The sequence below is a fragment of the Helicoverpa zea genome, chromosome 22 (genome assembly GCF_022581195.2).
Source record: "Helicoverpa zea isolate HzStark_Cry1AcR chromosome 22, ilHelZeax1.1, whole genome shotgun sequence".
NCBI classification, from domain to species: domain Eukaryota; kingdom Metazoa; phylum Arthropoda; class Insecta; order Lepidoptera; family Noctuidae; genus Helicoverpa; species Helicoverpa zea.
Window position 1 is genome coordinate 1320234 of NC_061473.1, and position 21184 is coordinate 1341417.

General features: G+C 37.5%; 1 protein-coding gene across 1 annotated transcript; it reads left to right on the forward strand.

Annotated features, from left to right (window-relative positions):
* Positions 1–498: 498 nt before the first annotated feature.
* Positions 499–20962, forward strand: LOC124641454 (long-chain fatty acid transport protein 1). Its single transcript, XM_047179519.1, has 12 exons — positions 499–630; positions 4155–4406; positions 13689–13839; positions 14159–14396; positions 15274–15508; positions 15901–16102; positions 16502–16694; positions 17053–17131; positions 17215–17288; positions 17562–17757; positions 19875–19965; positions 20096–20962. The coding sequence occupies exons 2-12, from the start codon at positions 4192–4194 to the stop codon at positions 20405–20407; spliced, it is 1986 nt and encodes a 661-aa protein (XP_047035475.1). The 5' UTR covers positions 499–630; positions 4155–4191; the 3' UTR covers positions 20408–20962.
* Positions 20963–21184: the final 222 nt, after the last annotated feature.

Sequence of the window (21184 nt, forward strand, 5' to 3'; positions counted from 1 at the left end):
GAGAGCTAGCTAGAATCTAATATCAAACTATGCTATCGAGGGTTGCTATAGATCTCACCAAACTAGGTATTTGTCGTCACGGAACATTGCGTGCATGCAGTTATGCAGAAACTAATTTTAAGAGCCAGTAGCAGAGACGCGTGCACTGAATTTAGTAGCGAATCGCCATAAAATTTTGCGAGCACTGTAAAAAACATATCTATACTATTTAATATTATAATGCTGAAGAGTTTCTTTTGTTTCTTTGTTTCCTTGAACGCGCTAATCTCAGGAACTACTGGTCGGATTTGAAAAATTCTTACAGCGTTACATAGCCCATTTATCGAGGAAGGCTATAGGCTACTTTTTATTCTGGTTCATGTAGAGGTTCCCACGGAAACTGCTAGCAGAAGCTAGTATACAATAAAACGCCTAAATAACGCATCTGTAACTAGAACTAAAGTAACGTATAACTACATGATCGAGTAACTAGTTTGTAACTAGTTACTCGATCATGTTATAATGCGGCCTGCCTACTCGCCTCTCATTCACGGCCAGTTGAGTTCGTGACGCGAGCTACTCTACTCGTGCGCTTGCGATAATACATACTGTAGTGAATTAAATACGTTATCAGTATTATTTTTGTTTTGGGTAAGTTCTGTTCTGTCTCTGTTTTAGTTACTTGTTTTTTACGTGGTTTTACCCGCGTACTGAGAGAATTAGTGCCAGGTGTCGGGTTAAAGGTAACTTAGTCTTTTCTCAGAATAAAGTTAGACTATCTGTGTATCAAGTTTCATTTAAATTGGTTTATTAGTTTTGTAATGATATATTTACATTCGTAATTATATTATTTTTTATATCTATTATTTACTACCTAGATGTTTTATTGAAGTCTTGAGGGTCGGCTACATGCATTGGGAAAAGCAGTTCTAAAATAATTTCATCTAAATTGGTCATCGTACTGTGAAAGTAAAACAATGATATCAATTTCATGTTACAGTTTTGCAGTTCATATTAATTTCATTTGCGAAAAAATGATTTAGTTATTAAATTTAGTTTATAATAAACTTGCATGTAAGTTGTCGTAGTAAATATTATTTTTTAGCAATTATACATAAATTGCTTGCATATCAATTAAAATAAATCGTTACAAATTAGGTATAAAGCTAAACAGTTTTTTGGTTGAATCCTAGAAGCTAAGCCAAACATGATGTGATTTTTCTTCTAAATGTGCCAGATTTTTAATTTCTCGTGCTAACTATGAATTGCAATATTTTGTTTACCTGATAAACTCTAAAATCAATATAATGATTCAAGTACCATGTTACCTAAGTATGAATTAATATTTGTTCATTTGTTTCGAAATTGCACTTGACATTTAATTTACAATGTACTGCTAATTGATGCACAAGGTGCAAAAAGTATTAAACGGAAAGTCCTTGAAAAAAAGGGCTCTAAAAACTGGGTGAATTCAAGTCATCATGATCATCATCTGCCAAGCCTTTTCCCAACTATGTTGGGGTCGGCTTCCAGTCTAACTAGATACTAAGTAATAAGAACTAGTTTAACATGGAGCGACTGCCTATTTGACCTCCTCAACTCAGTTATCTGAGCTGAAAAGTCGTGGTGGCCTAGTGGGTAAAGGACCAACCTTAAGTATGAGGGCGCAGGTTCGATTCCAGGTCAGGCAAGTACCAATGCAACTTTTCTAAGTTTGTATGTACTTTCTAAGTATATCTTAGACACCAATGACTGTGTTTCGGATGGCACGTTAAACTGTAGGTCCCGGCTGTCATTGAACATCCTTGGCAGTCGTTACGGGTAGTCAGAAGCCAGTAAGTCTGACACCAGTCTAACCAAGGGGTATTAGGTTGCCCGGGTAACTGGGTTGAGGAGGTAGGTCAGGCAGGGCAGTCGCTTCTTGTAAAGCACTGGTACTCAGCTACATCCGGTTAGACTGGAAGCCGACCCCAACATGGTTGGGAAAAAGGCTCGGAGGATGAACTCAGTTATCTGAGCAACCTGATACGCCCTTAGTAAGGCTATTTGTCAGAGGTACCTATAGTTTCTCGAAAGTTGTATCTGCAGATTTTGATTACCAGAAAATGTAGGTATTAGGTGTCAGATATATCACTAATCTTTGAAAGCTACTTCGTAAACTTTTATTTGGACCGTTGTTGGTAGAATATCAGATGCATTTCCACCCACAACTGCATTCTGCAAGGTCCTTTATTGTGTACTCCGCACTATACAAGTCATATTGATAGAACAGTTATTAATTCTCCATGGTCCATAATTATTGCAGCTCCAGTGGCCTTCATATCTAAATGCTGTGATTTTGATGTGTGCACTACATTTACAATGTCATCCTCCGAGCCTTTTTCCCAATCATGTTGGGGTCGGCTTCCAGTCTAACCGGATTCAGCTGAGTACCAGTGCTTTACAAGAAGCGACTGCCTATCTGACCTCCTCAACCCAGTTACCCGGGCAACCCGATACCCCTTGGTTAGACTGGTGTCAGACTTACTGGCTTCTGACTACCCGTAACGACTGCCAAGGATGTTCAATGACAGCCGGGACCTACAGTTTAAGGTGCCATCCGAAACACAGTCAGTGGTGTCTAAGATATACTTAGAAAGTACATACAAACTTAGAAAAGTTGCATTGGTACTTGCCTGACCTGGGATCGAATCCACGCCCTCGTACTTGAGAGGTTGGTCCTTTACCCACTAGGCCACCACGACTTTCAATTTACATTTACAATGTAGGACTGAGTAATAAGTACCTAGTTATCGCATGGTGCGACTGTTGTGCACAGGTGTCGATTCCCGGGACAGGCCGAAATCACTTTGTGGGTTTTAGAAACTTTCATAAAGCAGCTCAGAGTTTGGCTGTCGGCGGTGTTATACCCTCGTGCCTGTGATGGCACTTAGAGCCGGGGCGTCCCTGAATGCCACTCAGCCGCAGTCGTTGTTATAATTCCACGTCACAAGCCGAATTAGCCCTTCCCCAATTAAAATGGGGGATTCTTCTTAATATATCGGTTTTTAAAGCATATCATTTTATGATTTATTGAAGTACTTTGTGCGACTTCTTTTGTTACTGAGTTAGTATGTTAACGAAGAGGTCGATCTGTTTATCATCTCGTAAATAACATTCCACATGGCATTACTCACTATTTATTGTTTCGAGATGGTTATGTGCTAAGACATTGAGTTTATTAATTGATCTTCACTTGTTCATTTGTACTAGCTACTTTGTTATCAGTGATATCTGTTATTAGCCTATTTGTTTGAAGTTGTTTATGATGGTGAAATTCCACATAAAGGGTTCGCACACATTTGTTTGTTAATGAAACAGACGTCGATAAGAGTCCATTGCTAGCACGTGTTTGCGCACAAAGGTTGCAATTTAGCGGACATTTTAGAAATGTTCGCAATTTGTTACTGTTTGCTATTCCGAGTAGACCGAAAGAAACATCTTATCATCATCAGAGATTGTTTTTGAAATCTCGGGGTTTTACCTAGAAGAAGAAGGTAGAAGGTTTATAGTTTAATCAGCCATTTTATAAGTAGGTTCTTACAAGCAATCCCGTAGCTTCGTCAGGTTTTGTGAACGATATAGACTTCGACTACTGATTACCGCCTACTACGGGTAAAATGTACTGACAAACTCACGTGAAATAAGGAATTCTAAAAGTGATAAGTTCGTAAACATTGTGAATTGCACAAAGATATCATTGCATAATAACTGATTTTCAAGGGCTTTACTCGATATGTTATCATATCGGTGCGAAATTATGAATTTATCTAAGGTAAGGCACAACCATGGAATTATCTCTGAAGATTATATTGTGAAAGTGATAGATTCCTTCCTTCCTTCGATGATTTTTTTATTTCAAAACAGAGTTTAGTAGATATAGGTACCAAATGGATTTTATTTTCGGACAATGTTTCGCGAAAAACTGCATATTTAACACAAATATCTTTGGGTAAATAAGAAGATTATTAGCAAGCGAAAGAAAGTAAGCTAGGCCAGATTTCTATTATTTCTTTGTAGGAAGAAAATTGGTATTTCCCTAAAAATGATTTCCAAAACGTTTCCTTTATTTCTTCACATTCTACAGTAAAAACGCGATTTTAAATACATAATATATGTTTTTTTCTTATTTTCAGACAAAAACTATGCACCACAACAAATGAAAGTACCAGGATGACAGAAAAGACAGGAGTACGTTTCGAGGAGGCGGAGAAAAAGAAGGGAGTCATTCTGACGTCCATAGCCGTATCGTTTGCAACACTAGGATGGTTTTCCCGGGGTTCTCCCACAATTTTGGGAGCTGTTGCCCTATTAGGCACGTATTTCATGACGGGAGATAGATACCAGTGGATTTATATATGGAAGAAAACACATTACAGGGATTTTCTGTAAGTACTTACCTACTTTTATTTTCTTATTCGTATAGACCAAAAAAACTGACTGTTTGCGCGGCTTCTGCGATTTTTATGTTTATCTGTCTATCTTAGGGTAAATATAATTATGGTATGACATACCTACTTTGTTGAGAAGTTTAACCTTATACCCATTAAATCACAGCTAAGTCATTGTTGAAGAAAAAAGATAAAATATTCATTAAGATTAAAATAAAAAACGTATTTGTATGTTAAACTGACCTTTTCGAAGGTGCACGTAAAAAGTGATACGTGTTCTAACTTAGTCTTTTTGGCTTCATACTAAATAAGTAAAAAGTATTAATAATATTCTATGTAGAAGTTAAAAAAAACATAAAATGAAACATTAGGTATCATGTTCTAAAATACTAATGAAACACATGTTATTTTTACGCCAATTGTCTTATAACGTAATTGTCTTTAATTTACATGTTCTAAAATAAGTAAATTTTGAGTAAAAGGTATATTTATTTATATTTGGAAAGATAACTGTTAAAATCAAGGGTTGATAATTTATTTATATACAATTTTAGTATAAAATGTATTCAGTATACTATTACTTCATTATAATTAGAAATCGAGATAGAATTCTGTGGTTTTCAATAGAAACCTAAACCACACATTTTGATCTCCGATTTCACATATAACGTATCTACCTACCAGGATTTCATAAAATGAAAAGCTTATTTAAGACTAGGACGACAGTGCACATAAAAACCAAAAAAAAAAGAAATTATCCCAGTAATTTGGAGTGACGCGTATAAAGTCCATGTTTAGTTGAAAACACAATTTACATATTTTTGCTGCGATTTTCAATTTTTTTCTTATGTCCTGGAAGAACTCATGTAGGTACACAGCCAGCTAAACATCTTATCTAATTACCATAACAACTTCATAATAATCTAATTGGCTGTCGGTCAAAGTCTCAGCTCATTTTTTTGTTTATTTGAGTCTAGAATGAGATTTCAAGAAATCGTGACACACTTGGCGAAATTGTCACAATACAGGGAATAAGCAGTGCGTAGGCTAAATTGGTACATCTTCTATCTGATTATGTCGTCCTAGTACTTCATAATACTTGTCTCGTCTAGCACGTTTAACTTTTACTTTTTAACCTATATACCAGTTTCTAGACTAGAATAAAACAAGTTTAGTGAGTTACTGAGACCTTGGGAACAGCTAAGTGCGATCTTAAAGGGCCAATGACCTCAATAGAGATAAAACATGACGTTGTTTTGATATGTACCGAAGTTTATTGCATGCAATAAATAAACAACTTATAATTTTACAGCAGATTTGGGGGATTTTTCTGATATATAAATCCTAACTAATATTATAAATGTGAAAGTAACTCTGTCTGTCTGTCTGTCTGTCTGTCTGTCTTTTCTTCACGCCTAAACTACTGAACCGATTTGTGTGAAATTTGGTACAGACATAGTTTGGAACTTGAGAAAGGACATAGGATAGTTTTTATTTAAAAAAAAAATATAAAAATAAAAAATAAAATTTATTCCGGACATATAGCGCCATCTATTGGTCAAACCAAAAATATGCCGGAAGTCACTATTCCATGCGAACGAAGTCGCGGGCAAAAGCTAGTGTACTTATAAATCTTGAATAAAGATCTTGTTTGGAGTTTATTTTTTGAGTGCAAAAGTCATTAATATTACCACGGGGAAAACACGCAGATCGACATTTAAAAATACAAGGAAAATAAAATAGCTTTACGTTTGAAGCACTTGCGATTAATTAAAATCTTCTTTTAAAATAATGATTCATCATGTTTAAAAAATTTTAGCCACTTTTAATAACTTTATTCGTATAATTTTTAATTATTGCTTCATACGTTCTCTGTTTATATTTTTTTAACCTTGTTTTTTCTTATTTGATTGTGTTATAATAGTTGTGTATTTTTGAACACTTACCCGGGTAACATAAGTTCTTAAGACATCTTACAAAAATGTCACCGTAAGATATAATACCTATAATCCCACCCCAAATTGTTTTGGAGCATGTTGTTACTACACGTTATCAACGGTACAAAGGTCAATCCGGTGTCGCATGTCTGCGATCTCTGTCCATTCATTGTCCCCTAGTACTTATAAACTGGCCGAAGTCCACCATTCTTTCACATTTCCTAACAATGCCTGGGTTTTGTTGCAGTATTTCTTCCACTAGGTAAATAATAAACAGGCCTATTGATTATAATCTTTATTATTAATTTACAGTGTATCATATTTGTTTGAAATATCTGCTGTAAGGCTATTGTTTTGTATTGGAGAAATTATAAGTTATTATTGTTGTGTATGTGCGTGTGTATTTAGTAAATTTTCGTAGGTAATAAGAACACCCAAATTGGAAAAAAAACCTACCACTAAAATTATAAACGTAGGTGTATTACTAAAATTACGGTCAGAATTAAAAAAAACTACAACAAAACTAAAGTACCTGAACACTAAAATTTCCCATTAATAACAGAAATAATTATTTTGTTCTAAGGTTGCGACTAACGGAATACGGTTGAAACAAAACAATCTTGACATAGTACAAAAGTCAATGAACACAGATTTTGTACTTTTGATTGTCTTCATTTACTATTGTTCATAACATTAAAAGGCGCAGATATGATATGCCCTTAACATTTGTATTTATAAAGGGCTTTAACTTTACTATAGGAACCAGTTATCATATAATAGTTTATTTATTCACAATATATTTACATTAATTGAAAATAAAATAAAATAAACTTATATATATTCATGAGTATTTGCCGAGCCAGATGACTAGAACAATTGTAGTGCCTATAGTTAAGAACAAAACAGGTGATATCGCAAATGTAGATAACTATAGGCCCATTTCTCTGGCTACTGTAATATCGAAAGTGCTTGATAGCCTACTTAATAGACAACTAAACAATCACGTTATACTGCATGACAATCAGTTCGGATTTCGAGCCGGGCTGTCCACTGAGAGTGCCATCTTGTCTCTGAAGTGGGCAATCAGGTATTATACTGACCGAAAAACACCCGTATATGCGTGCTTCCTCGATCTATCCAAGGCATTTGATTTGGTCTCCTACACTATCCTTTGGAGTAAGCTCGAAAAAGCTGGAGTACCGCGTGAAATAGTAAACACTTTGAAGTGCTGGTATGGAGGCCAGATCAATCAGGTTCGATGGGCGGGAACTTTATCGGAGCCGTATGGATTGGAGTGCGGTGTGAGGCAGGGAGGTCTGACCTCACCTACGCTATTCAATCTATACGTCGATGAGCTGATTCAGACGCTCAGCAGAGAGCGAGTTGGCTGTTACATTGATGGGGTATGCCTAAATAATATTAGTTATGCAGACGATATGGCTCTGCTGAGCGCCTCGATTTGTGGTCTGAGAAGGTTGGTAGCTATTTGTGAAAGCTATGTCGAGCTACATGGCTTAGTTTATAATGCTTCCAAAAGTGAGGTCATGGTCTTTGGTGCCGGCGGTGGACGTGGTCCTGAACATATTCCGTCGGTTTATTTGAATGGTACACCGCTCAAGAGGGCTTATAAATTCAAATACCTCGGTCATGTCTTGACTGCAGGCATGAAGGACGATGACGATATTGAGCGAGAGCGAAGGGCGTTGTCGGTTAGGGCGAATATGATTGCTCGCAGATTTGCACGCTGTTCACGAGATGTTAAGGTGACCTTGTTTCGTGCATATTGCACTTCTTTCTACACATGTAGTCTGTGGGCGAATTATGCCCAGAAATCGTACAACGTCCTTCGCGTTCAATTTAATAATGCGTTCAGGATATTGATGGGGCTGCCCCGCTTCTGTAGTGCATCAGGGATGTTTGCTGAAGCTCGGATCGACTGTTTTTATGCAACGATGAGAAAAAGATGCGCCTCTCTGGTGCACAGGGTGCGGGGCAGCCCCAACCTTATTCTGAGATGTGTGGCGAGCAGGCTCGATTGTATATATGTGAATCGCTGCTGCAAGCTGTCCACTTCGGTGATAGATGTGCGGTGGTGATTCACATATCATATGTATTTAGGTTAGTACGTAGAATAGGAATACTAACATAGGATACGGAACTTTGTTACTAACACTTTTTGAGTCTTGTTACTTGAAAAATAAAGATTTATTATTATTATTATTTGTATGTCTCTTTCTGACCTCGGGACTACAGAGTCCCGGATTTTTGGAAGGCGAACGTGGGGCCGAAGCCAACACGCTGAAGCCCTTTTGAGACAACTTTAATGAAATGGTAACACAAAACCGACGATTATCCCTGTATACACTATAGAAATGTACCCAAGGACAATCCCCGGTTCTGTGCTAAACTATTGCTAACTATGGATGAAAACTACTTGGGCTATTGTGATGAGATGCTAGTGGACTAGGAATGGGGAAACTACGGGAACTATGGCACCTGCCGATAACAATGTAATAAATACACGTAAAAATGGCAGGTGGAGACTCGCCAACTCACTTACTGGGCCCCCGGGAATCAGTCGCTATATCGCAACAAGAGGGCAACAGGGACATGAGCGGCTGAGAAGGGTGAGGATACCTCGGCGGACTTTAAACGCAGATCACGCGCTCCCTGTGGGTCCAGCATCACCGGCCCACTCGCCACTTACCACGAGGCACCTACCCTCCGAGCAGGACTAACCTTGCTCTAGCGACTCCACTCTGACCGGCCGATGAAGGCAAGCCAAGAGGCGGGAGACCTATCCCCCGTCATGCTTCACTCCGGCAAGCCGGAGGTGGGGGACAGTATACTCTCTATTATTATTATATATATATACAACTTAAAACTAATACAGTTATCATTGTTTACAAAATGCTTATCTATTTATAAGTGCAATTCTCACGCCTATTTATAAAAGAGTTATGATAATTTGAGAAGCCTCGAGAGTCGAGTCTAAGCAACAGTCACACGAGTCGAACCGATCAAAGGTTGGAAAATATAAAGATTTAACTTAATATTTTAAGCGCGAAAATATGTTTTGACGTATTTTTTTCCTTAACACCTGTTGGCGATGCAAAGATTCTAACTAGCGCCTCTAGTGTCAAAATTGAGAAGCAGTCTAAGAACGACACTTTGATCTGTCAAAGTGTCGTTCTTAGACTGCTTCTCAATCAATTTGTGTCAAAATACCTCGGGAAAAAATTTAAAAGAAAAATGTGTCAATATTTATCGGGACATAAATTTTATAGAAAAGGTCGTGTCAGTCCTGTCAGTGTTGTTCTTAGACTTAGCTTCTAAATTTCGCCACTAGAGGCGTGCGGATAATCTTTGCATCGCCAATTACATTAACGGTTTTCAAATAAAATTGTGATTAAACGGATATTACTTATTTCATGAACGGGACATAAGTATTATAAAACCCAGGTCTTTAAGAACCGGACTAATTTTAGTCTCCATATTTCGACCTAAAGGACCAATAAGTTGGTCTGGTTGAACTACATAAATCACAATATATTACGGTTCCTGTCTAAATACATTTATCAAGCAATAAAGTTGCAGCGGTTGACAGGTGCAGCAAAATGCAGTTCTGTTGCAATTAATGTTGATTGATTAATCAACTCCAGCGCAGTTTGTTGTGGCGAGTTCCATATTTAAAGCGTAAAATATTTCTTTGGGAGATGAGGTTCAGCAATTTTACCGAAATAAGTGTAAAAAAATAAACTAACTTTCGCATTTTATAATAATGATTGAAGGACTTAAGACTAAATTAATAATTTTGTTTTTTTTTTCTTTATAATAATGTAGGAATATATTTATTTCGTATGAATACCTCTGAAACTACTAGGCATACATAAAACGTATAAAGTAATGTGAACCACCGGACGCAGTTGATAGCTCTCCATTGTGCGGCCACAAGGTGTCTGCAGCAATTGCCCGTTGGACCTTGGCCTCTCCTGATGTCCTAGTACGTACATAAACTGTTTACTAGGGGACCGACGTCGGTTCACATTCCGAAGTGAATTCTGGTCGCTTCCTTCAATTTTGTTTACAAATATGGGAAGTATGAATATGAGAATGGAAATTAGAATTCTAGTGATGAATTTAAGTATGTAATAATATTTTTTATTTATTTAAAATACTTTTTGCACATTGTACAACGGCGGACTTAACGCCTTAGGCGTTCTCTGCCAGTCTACCTTAGGGTGGTGGTGAAATAGAAGTGGTAGGTGCAACACAATTTGAGCATCAGTGGAAGATAATAAAAATATATATTTATGCATATATAAATATAATATATATATATATATATATAGTTATATATATATATAAATTGTAGCAATGATGCGAAATTGGAAAAGGAAATCTTCAAAAGAAACGTCACTGACGCCAGAAAACAACTCTATGTCCTGGGACATCTTTCACACACTAAATTAATTAAAATTTCACTTAGCTCTTTTTATGATCCTTGTTCCGATATTCTACCAGAACTTATGCCCAGGATTATTCTACCAGGCTCTTCTCTCTTATATATATATATATAACTATATATATATATATAATATTATATATATATATATATATAACTATATATATGTACAACTGTATCCAGGAGAATGTAGGAGAAGATGGTAAGAAAAATGAACTACTGTAATGATTCGGCCAACTTGCCATGGATGTGATTTCGCAGTTTCATTTTAAAAGTGTGTCGACTATTTACCATCCTGACCTCCAGAGGTAGCTCATTCCAGAGAAGAATAGATTTCACAAAGAAGGAAGAGTGAATAATGTCTGAACGGTGAGCAGGGCAGTGAAGAAGACGATTATTAGAGGAGCGGAGATTTTTGTTATGCTGAGAACACACATACTGAAAGTGAGAGGTTAAATAGGAAGGTGAAGACGGGGTATAAAGTATAGAAAAAAAGAGTAGTTAATGCCCTCATCACACGTCGTTGTCTTATCGGTAGCCATTTAAGTTGCGCTCGATACGCTGACACATGATCGTACTTGCGAAGATTAAAAACGAATCGAATGCAATTGTTGAGAAGCCGAAGAATATTGTAAGGAGCTATCTACTAGTCGCTATGTCATTTTGCCATGATCTGCTAAAACGATTTACAAAATTATTTTTATCAATAGTAAGTTTCCTACGTAGCTAGCTTGCGTGAGTGTATAAATTACATATTTTATCCGGACACAAATAGTAGTTTCCTCGAGATGCGGGCGGAAACACTAAAATGGACTAGTCTCCCGCTTCTATGAGCAATAAATTAAACGATCATAAAATATTGTATTCATTTAATTTGTTTGACAGAGCTATGTAACCCTGTTTTGAAGATAGAAACGATAGATGAGAATGCAATAGGTACTTGTAAAAGTGGCATTATTTACATGATTAACCATTATCTTGAAAATACTCGAGCATAAATCGATGGTTTTGACATTTCAAGCAAATCCATTCAATTTTGTCGATGCACGTAGATTGTATAGCAAACAACTCTCAATTTAAGGTAAGCCGGATGACCACCATTAGACCAGGAGAGCAGCAAGACGTAGGTACTCGCAAGAGGTGTCAGTCCACTGTAGTTGCTTTCAATGATTGAATGATTGGCCGGCTCGAACATGCGAGGCGGTCGGTCGTCATCGAAATGTTATGTAATTCTATGATTGCCTGGTAGAGTGCATGCGGGAATATTATGGATGTGTAATGGTTTCGCATATTATAATAATGAAATATCATTAGAAGATATAACTACCAACGAATATAAAATAATATATAACTTTACAATTTTGATTTTTCTTTTCATTTTTTTTACTACCCTACATCTTGGATTTATTGAAATAATAAGAATACAATTTATGATAGGGAAATATTAAAACTAAGTATCAAAATATTCATCCGCATCGCTGTCAGCGGGGATCGTGCCCAAAAGGCTGGCTGTATTGCCACGCTGGATGGCAATGCATATCCTTTGGCCGAAGTACCTATAGGCCAGCCCTTTGGTCACGAGTGGACTCCACTAATCGCTTACTGATTTCTCGAAAGAGTCTGTGGGCACTTGGGCCCCATGGTCCCAAGGTTTCAACCCCAAACGGCTTAAAAATGCAATTGCCGGTGAGGTTTACATATTTGTGCCGTTTGAGGTTTTCCGCGGCTGCAGCAGCTGTACTGGGAAGGTGGGAAGGTGCAAGGGTGTCGACGCAGGTTGCGTCCCACACCAAAGACCTAAGGTTGACTAGAAAGAATGCCTATGGCATTAAGTCCGCCTATGTGATATTTTTTGTTGCATAAAGTTTAAATAAATAAATAAATAAAGACCTTCCCATCTTCCAAGGCATTATAGACATCCCGTCTGGTCTCTTGCCATCGTCGCGTGCTAAGCCTCTGGGTTCTAAAACGGCTGGCACTCCGGTGGTGACAAGAGCACGACGGATAATGTCATTTATGCTGGCGTGTCGTGCCATGGGACCAGCACTTTTGCTACAGGAAAGACCATGGTGCCCAAGGCAGTCCACAGATTCGCCGCACTGACAGCGATGCGGAGCCCCAGTGGGAGCGCCGAGGCGTAGGCCATAGGAATGTTGTGTCACCCAGCATGGTCCCAACGCTGGGTGACGGCAGTGCGTGAAGTCATAGCCCTGACTCCCACTCTTCTACAGCCAGTAGGCGGGCACGGTCAACAGTATTGACAGATGTTTCAATTAGTTTATTTTTTTATTTTACAATTTTGATTGTGAATCGATTCGGTAATAACTTAAATAAATGATGCATTCGAGTGAATCGATTTAATCGTGTACTAAATGTTGATATCGATCTTAACGATTCCATTACATATACGTCAATGTAATAAAGAACTTCATTCATTAAAACCGTTGTAATAAGATCACAATTCAATTTCGAAAACGGTACAGTTAAACTGTAACAGACTGTTCTAACTTCCTTATCCATTTCAATTGATATTTCCTCTAACAAAAGTTATTGGAAAGTTTTCTGATTGTCTGACATAAGGCTTAAAGAGGTGTTGAGTTAGAGAGAATTTACCAAGAACACCTGTTTCGGTACTCTTTGAGAATAATTTAGCTTAGTTTTTCAATGTATTCATTACAGGAGCTTTATTATTAATATCTGTTAGTTCGAAATGACTAGTGATAACATTTTCCGTGTATCAAACTTTTCCGATATTCGTTCTTTCCGTACTTTGCAACATTTATCAGATAATACAAAGCTCTGATTTTCGATCGAGCGATATGGCATCCGCAAGGCGCATTGGACTAACGTTAAAAAGTTAATGTGGAACCTTTTCAGAGGTCTGCGGGTCCTCCTGTACACAATATTCAGGATATGGTTGTGGGAGCGTCAAGGCAAGACCGTGGTCGCGAGGTGGGCAGAAGTAGCACAGATGAAACCTGACAAGAAGGCATTTGTTATGGATAACAGGGCGCTGACGTTCCGAGAGGTAGGCCTTAGTAATGTTGAGCCTAGCTTTTCTGATTAGGTATCTTGTTTATCTTTACATCCTAATGCTGGTTGATAGAATTATTTATGACTAGAATACCTACACTACATAATCTATGGTAATATTGTAAGATTTATTATAACAATAGTCTTTGTTATATTATTTTTCTTGAACATGGTCTTTTTGGGTCGTAATTTCTTAAATTTATTACAATTTGCTTGGGAAACAACCACATGTTAATAGATTCATGAGAATTTTCTTAATAGTTGTACAATTTTATTTCCACGCCTTGTTGTATGTACTATTTCTTCCATTTCAGGGTGATGAATTCAGCAACCGCATATCCTGGTACTTCAAACGTCAAGGTTACAAACCTGGTGAAGTGATAGCCCTGTTCATGGAAACCCAGCCCGAATACGTCTTCCTATGGCTCGGCCTAGCCAAGATAAGAGTCACCACTGCCCTGATAAATACTAATTTGAAAGGGGGCCAGTTGATACACTGTCTCAGGATAGCAGCATGCAAAGCGGTCATTTTTGGGGATGAAATGAGTGATGGTAAGCTCTTTGGTTTCATAACGCCCTAGTACTTTTAAAGAGTACTGTTACTTTTAGTTATTGCCTTGTTTAAAAGTATTTAAAACATTTTTGGAAGATTTGATAAGTTTTCTTTGTTAAACTAAAGAATAATTTAAAACGGAAACTTGAAATTAATAAGTGCATGCAACTTTATGTGGAATATTTTTACACTGACGTTAATTAAGTAAAAAAAAAAGTCTTGCGACGTAATTTGCTTAAATACTTGTTTTTAACGAGTATCTCGGAAAATGTATTACATAACACGCACATATAATAAGAATTAAATAACATTTTAAATTTAAATTAGAGTTGATTCTAAATCCTCTTCAAATGACGTCATTCAGATAGTACAAAAATCCTTAAAGAATTTACACACCTATACAACATGTAAAGTAATTAACGCACACCCTCAAACACCCCAATTAGAATATTATGTTATAATCATAATACATACACTGAATTCTTAATTTAACATGTACCTATATGCATTGTTATTTACTAAATTACCAAATCTTGGAGAACTTTTTGGTCATACTACTACGCACGCAAATATCGCGCCGCGCGCCGCTCGACTCGACACAACATAACGAAACTACGGAAAAAGCCGACAATACACGAAGTCTTATTACTTTGAGTTACGGTCTATTTGAATTTGTTTTGACTGTACAGGGTTAATATGACAATAATTTCCGTTGTTTTAATTATTTTTGGGATAAATAATTACCTATATTAAAAATGATATAAATCGATTCAGTAAACGATTCTGAACAAACTAATTTCAGGATGTGCGTTAATTAAGTTACATGTTGTATATTTCTTCCTCCAAAAACGGAAACCTTTTATTCTCTTCTTCCAGCTATTAAAGACATTCAAAAGGAGATCCCAGACATACCTCTCTTCCAATACAATTCCCCGGACAGGGAGAAAGCTGCAATTCTCCAGGACACGTCGCCTTTGGCTGCTGAACTTCGAGAGATGTCTCCTGAACCAGTCCTGGATTGTGAACAGGCGAAGCCGAGAGACACGCTGTTGTATATCTATACGAGTGGGACTACTGGGTTTCCTAAGGCTGCTATTATTACTAATATACGGTGGGTAAAGTTGATGACCTTAGTTTTTGATGTAGATGATTTATTTTTTTGAACCATTGGACAAGTTTTTATGAATTTTAGCTAGTCATCTTGATGATAAGCCTAAAGAGACAGTTAAACAAACTAGAATATATGAAAAAGTACTATTTCTGCAAAATTACTGCAAATTACTTACGAAGGGGTTATATTTTCGAAATCGTAAGTTACTTATGTGACTAAAACTTCTACGTCTAAAGGCGGCCTCACAATACCTGCTAAGGTGAGCCCTATCCAAAAGTTAAAATTTAATTTAAAAAAATACCCTTATTTAATTAGATAATTCGGTATTATGCAATTTAATTAATGTCTTGAAAGCACTACATATGTAATTATTTCATCTACATCTCTTCCAGATACCTACTAATCCCACTAGGAGTGCAGCGCGCCGCACAGCTTACATCATCAGACGTGGTATACGACCCTCTCCCACTGCACCACACAGCGGGCGGAGTACTAGGAGCCGGGCTGGCTATCGTGTCGGGGTGTACTGTAGTGCTGAGGAAGAAGTTCTCCGCTTCGAACTATTGGAGCGATGCGGCGAAACATGGTTGTACTGTGAGTATGCAAGTTTGGAACAACCTTAAGATATATTTTACTGAAACTGCCTGGGTTACTCACTACCTTGCTATATTAGAAAGAGGCACTTGTACCTTAGTGGCGTGCGGGTTTGATCATAAGGTTAAGAAACGATTGGTGCGGTCGGTCCGTGGATGTGATTATCTATATTATACTAATTTCACCCATATTTCCGAAGGCTTGTTAGTTTGGAGACCAAAAATTATAATTTTGTGATTTTTCTTCATCTTATTTGCAAAGAACTAATTTTGTTTGGAATAATGAAGAAGTTAAGACATTTATTCTAGACATAAAATCCAGCAGTATTGTTGCATCAATCTGCTGAAACAAACCAAATAATTGAATATTTTTTTAATATTTTCCTTTTACATTTTGCAGGCAGCTCAATACATAGGCGAGATCTGCCGCTACCTCCTGGCTGTTCCCCCTGGTCCCAACGACCGCGCTCACAAAGTGAACGTGATCTTCGGCAATGGACTAAGGCCGCAGATCTGGCCGGAGTTCGTCGAAAGGTTCGGCATTAAACGGGTCATGGAGTTCTATGGAGCTACGGAGGGGAATAGTAATCTCGGTGAGTGGAACTTCTTCAATTGTATCTTATCTATAACTCAATGATATCTTATTTTGAACGCCAGAAAGGGTAGTGTATGTGTGACCGTATTGTGTGTCTGTGTCTCTCTGTAGTATCATAGCCCTTAATTAAACGGATGAATCGATTTGGGTGCGGTTTTTTAGATGAAAGGAGTGCGACATTGCGGTACCGCCAAATGTAGATACTGAAATGCTATACCATTGTGTGTTTTCGCTCTACAAATCTCTGGATTAGGATACATAACCATTCTTCATTGAATTAAATTCTTGACAAAATTTTTTTGTCTGCTGACGTTTGAATTTGAACGATAAATAATTGTCATTATTTGGTTTTCCAGTAAACTTGGATTCGAAAGTGGGTGCAATCGGATTCTTGAGCAGAATATTCTCCACCATTTACCCGCTTACTTTGGTTAAGTGAGTATTGCCACATAATTTATTACCGATCCTCCTTTCATTGCCTTTAAAACCACTATTTAATATAAAAATATATTTTTTAGGTGTGATGAGATCACTGGTGAGATTCTCAGAGACGCTAATGGCAGATGCATCACTTGCGGTCCTCATGAACCAGGTACGTTAACATTCGGGCTAATCTTTACTTCCTTGCTAACATAAAGGCAACCTTGTTTTTTATTAAGCCTTTATACAAGCATTTCTGTAATGATTTGGACGAAATTAGGAACAGAAATTGATGTTACTTTGGAGACGGATATAAACCACTTTTTATCCGAATATCAGAAGTAGTTCTCTTGGTACGCGACAGCTAATCTACAAAGATAGTCCTATAAAGTTACTATTCTATGCACGGGTGAAATTTATTCTAACAACAAAAATATCTTTCCAGGTCTTCTCCTCGGCAAAATAGATGCAAAGAAAGCTATCCTAACATTTGCTGGCTACGCTGATAAGACTGCTTCAGAGAAGAAGATGGTTCGCAATGTGAGGGCCGAAGGTGACTGCTATTTCAATACAGGAGATGTGCTGGTCATGGATCACTATGGATACTTCTACTTTAAGGATCGTACGGGGGACACGTTTAGGTGAGCTCTTTTCATTCGTGGTAGCCTAGTACCTTCCTCTTTAAATAATTATTATGTTGGCCACTACGGATTTCACGATATGGGATATGGTATGGGAGACATGTTTAGGTGAGCTCTTTTGATTCGTGGTAGCCCAGTAACTTAACAAAGTTGGACTACTTTGAGAGGTAAAGTTGTAAGATGGTTCACAATGTAAGGGCCACTGTGATTTCTTCACACGATTGTCAAAAGTAAGGATCATACGGGAATCATGTTTAGGTGAGCTCTTTTGATTTTATGGCAGCCTAGTAACTTCCTGCACCAAAGTTGGACTACTTGTGACTTTATGATAGTGAAAATCAATGTACAAACTCTCTTTGCTGACGTGCGCGAGCTGTCAAATTGCGAATTTCAGAGAGGCTTATTTATTTGAGGAGAGAGAAAATACGGAAAAAATGACAGTGGCAATCATTAAACACAAAATAATTAATTATTGTAAATTGTTGCTGTCGTTGCTGTCTGATTTGTGAAGGTCAGATAGGCCTTCATCCCAAAACACAGGTCCTCAGCTGCATTCGGTTAGATTGGGAGCAAAACCCGACAAACTTGGGAAAAGGCTAAACAAATGATAACTGGGTTCCTTCTTTCTGGCAGAATTTTATTTGGCATAAATACACACTTGGCATATTTTTTTTTCAACGAATGTTTTTAAGGCATAAAAAATATTTAGCATAATTATTGTTTCACCGAATATTTATATGCTCGAATTTACAGTTGCATACTTTTAAGATGGCAGAATTTTATTTCGCATAATTGCTTTTGGCATAGTTAGTTTCGCATTATTTCGATTAGTTAGCATAATGTATATTTTGAGAAACTGTTATTTGGTATAATCTCATTTGGCGTACTATGAAGATGGTAGAATTTTATTTAGCAAATTGCCATTTATAACCTTCAATTAAAAAAAATACGTGTGGCACTCGGGGACTGCCGCGGTAAAGCTATTGCATAGCATTCTGTATCAACTTATGCAATTATAATTATTTATTTTTAAATAGATTTAATCATAAATGCACTTTGTTCATTCATATTCAAAACACTTTATACACAAATTTTACAAGTACAGCCGTTCACTGTTGTAGATAAATACTTATACACCTATATACTTTCTCACAAACAGCTGATTATGTATTCGTCCGATTTCGGAGCAGCTCGTCTCGATTCGGGCGAGTTCCGTAAAGTCGTACAATACGTCTAATCGCACGACACACAGCGCCGTGTCGAAGACTGCCGAACTGACACGACGTTAGACGATGCACGGCCTTCAAGCCACACCTCCGTGCCCGTCGGAGTGGGGAGCGTGAGGTTTTTTCGTTACGGAATTTCTGGATTTGGTCCCCGCGCTCAAGGCCTGCGATAGAAGCTATGCAATAGCTTAAAAAACATTGAATTAAAAATGTAAGCTAGTAACGAAAACGAATCGCTGCGAAACCGACTCCACGTAGTCCTGTTTGCCCTACCCCTAGAGTGCAATTCAAAACTGCTTAGGCGCGGAGGGGCGAGGCGGCCTGCGAGCTGAGGCGCAGGTAGTTTTAACGCTCGCCGACGCGGTTGAGGCTGGCCGGCTCTGCCGGCCAGTAAGCCGAAGCTGCTGACGATAAGCTCGCATGGGACCGCCGGAGCCCCGCAGCGCCGGAGCTGTGACAAAAGCCATGCTTGCTGCATGTTGCATGCCTGCTTACATGCTGCATGCCTGCTTGCATGCTTCCATGCTTCAGGCTAGTTTGCATGCTTCTTACAGGAAAATAAAAATTCCAAAACTATGCCAAAAGATGATTCTGACTATAAACATTCTGAAATATGATAGTTCTGCCTTTTAATGACTACTTTTATGAAATGTATGCCAAAAGGAAATACTGACTGGGAACTTTCTGCGAAATGATGTTTCTACTATTTAAGTATTATGAATATGAAATTTATGCCTAAAGATGATTCTGCTTGCCAAAATTATGCGTTTTTAATGTATGCCAAATGTTGAGTGTATGCCAACTGTTGGTATGCAAAATAAGATTATGACATAAAAAGTTCTGCCATAAAGGGGGACCCATGATAACCAACTGTGAACATGATTTTTCAAGGTGGCGTGGTGAAAACGTATCGACCGCAGAAGTGGAAGGTATTATCAGCACTTTGATCGGATTGAAGGATGCCGTCGTTTATGGAGTCAAGGTATAAATTATTAATTTGTCACTTTATATTATTGTTAAAATAAAAATAAAAAGTCCTGACATACATTCTGATTCTTTGCGAAACATGAATCAGAAAAAGAATATAGAATGTTCTTCTATCTCTTTTACAGATCCCAAACATAGAAGGTAAAGCCGGAATGGCGGCGATTGCCGACCCAAACAAGACTCTTGACCTCACCTCACTTGCCAAGGGCCTCCGTGCTTCCCTCCCAATATTCGCCCGTCCTCTCTTCCTAAGAATACTCCCAGAATCTCCCCTAACCGCCACATTTAAACTCAAGAAGAAGGAACTTATGGAACAAGGCTTCGACGTCGAAATCATAAGTGACCCCATGTACTTTTTGGACCAAAAGACCCAAGAATTTGTACCTCTAACTCAGAAATTGCATGACGAAATCATTCAAGGTTCCGTCAGGCTGTGATTATTTTTGCCAAACGAATTTAGAATTAGGAATTTAGTGGTAAATATATCAAACTCATTTTTTTATAGACATCTAAGTGGGTATTTTGAATGTGGGTGTGATGTGTAAATTTTTGAATTGATCAAGATTGAGAAATCTTAATATGGAAAAACCGACAAAAAATATACTGTATTCTATGTCAAATTAATTTAATTTATTGGCTATGGCTGTGCGAGTGAATTGGATAGGTACTAGGAACTCATAAAATGAAAGAGATGCTTTAACACAGGTAGAATACAAGCACGAATTTACGCACAAAAAAGTAAAATGTAATTACTTCAATCTTTACATTGAAGAGTAGTTAGAATACAATATTTTTAAAAGTATTTTTGGTATCTCTATCAAGTTCTTTTAGGCGAAAGTGAACATATCAATTTATTTAAGAGATTGCATTGAAATTGTAACTTTAAGTAAATATAGTTTAGGTAAGTTTTGCAACTGTGAATCTGTAAGAAGGAACAATTTATATGCATTTATGTGATGTAATTATTGGAAATAAAGTGTTTATTATAACAATACTTCTTTTACTTTCCGCCGGTGGTCACGGGCTTGCGGTTGGTGGACCCCAGCAAGGTTGGGAAAAGGCTAGGCAGATGAGGACTAGCGGTATGCCGATTAATAATGTACATATGAGCAGGATTATAGATCGGCCTATACAAAAATAAAGGAAGTAATTATATAGGTTTGATAATGAATGTCTATTCATTAATTATCTTTTAATATCTTTAATGTAGCAGA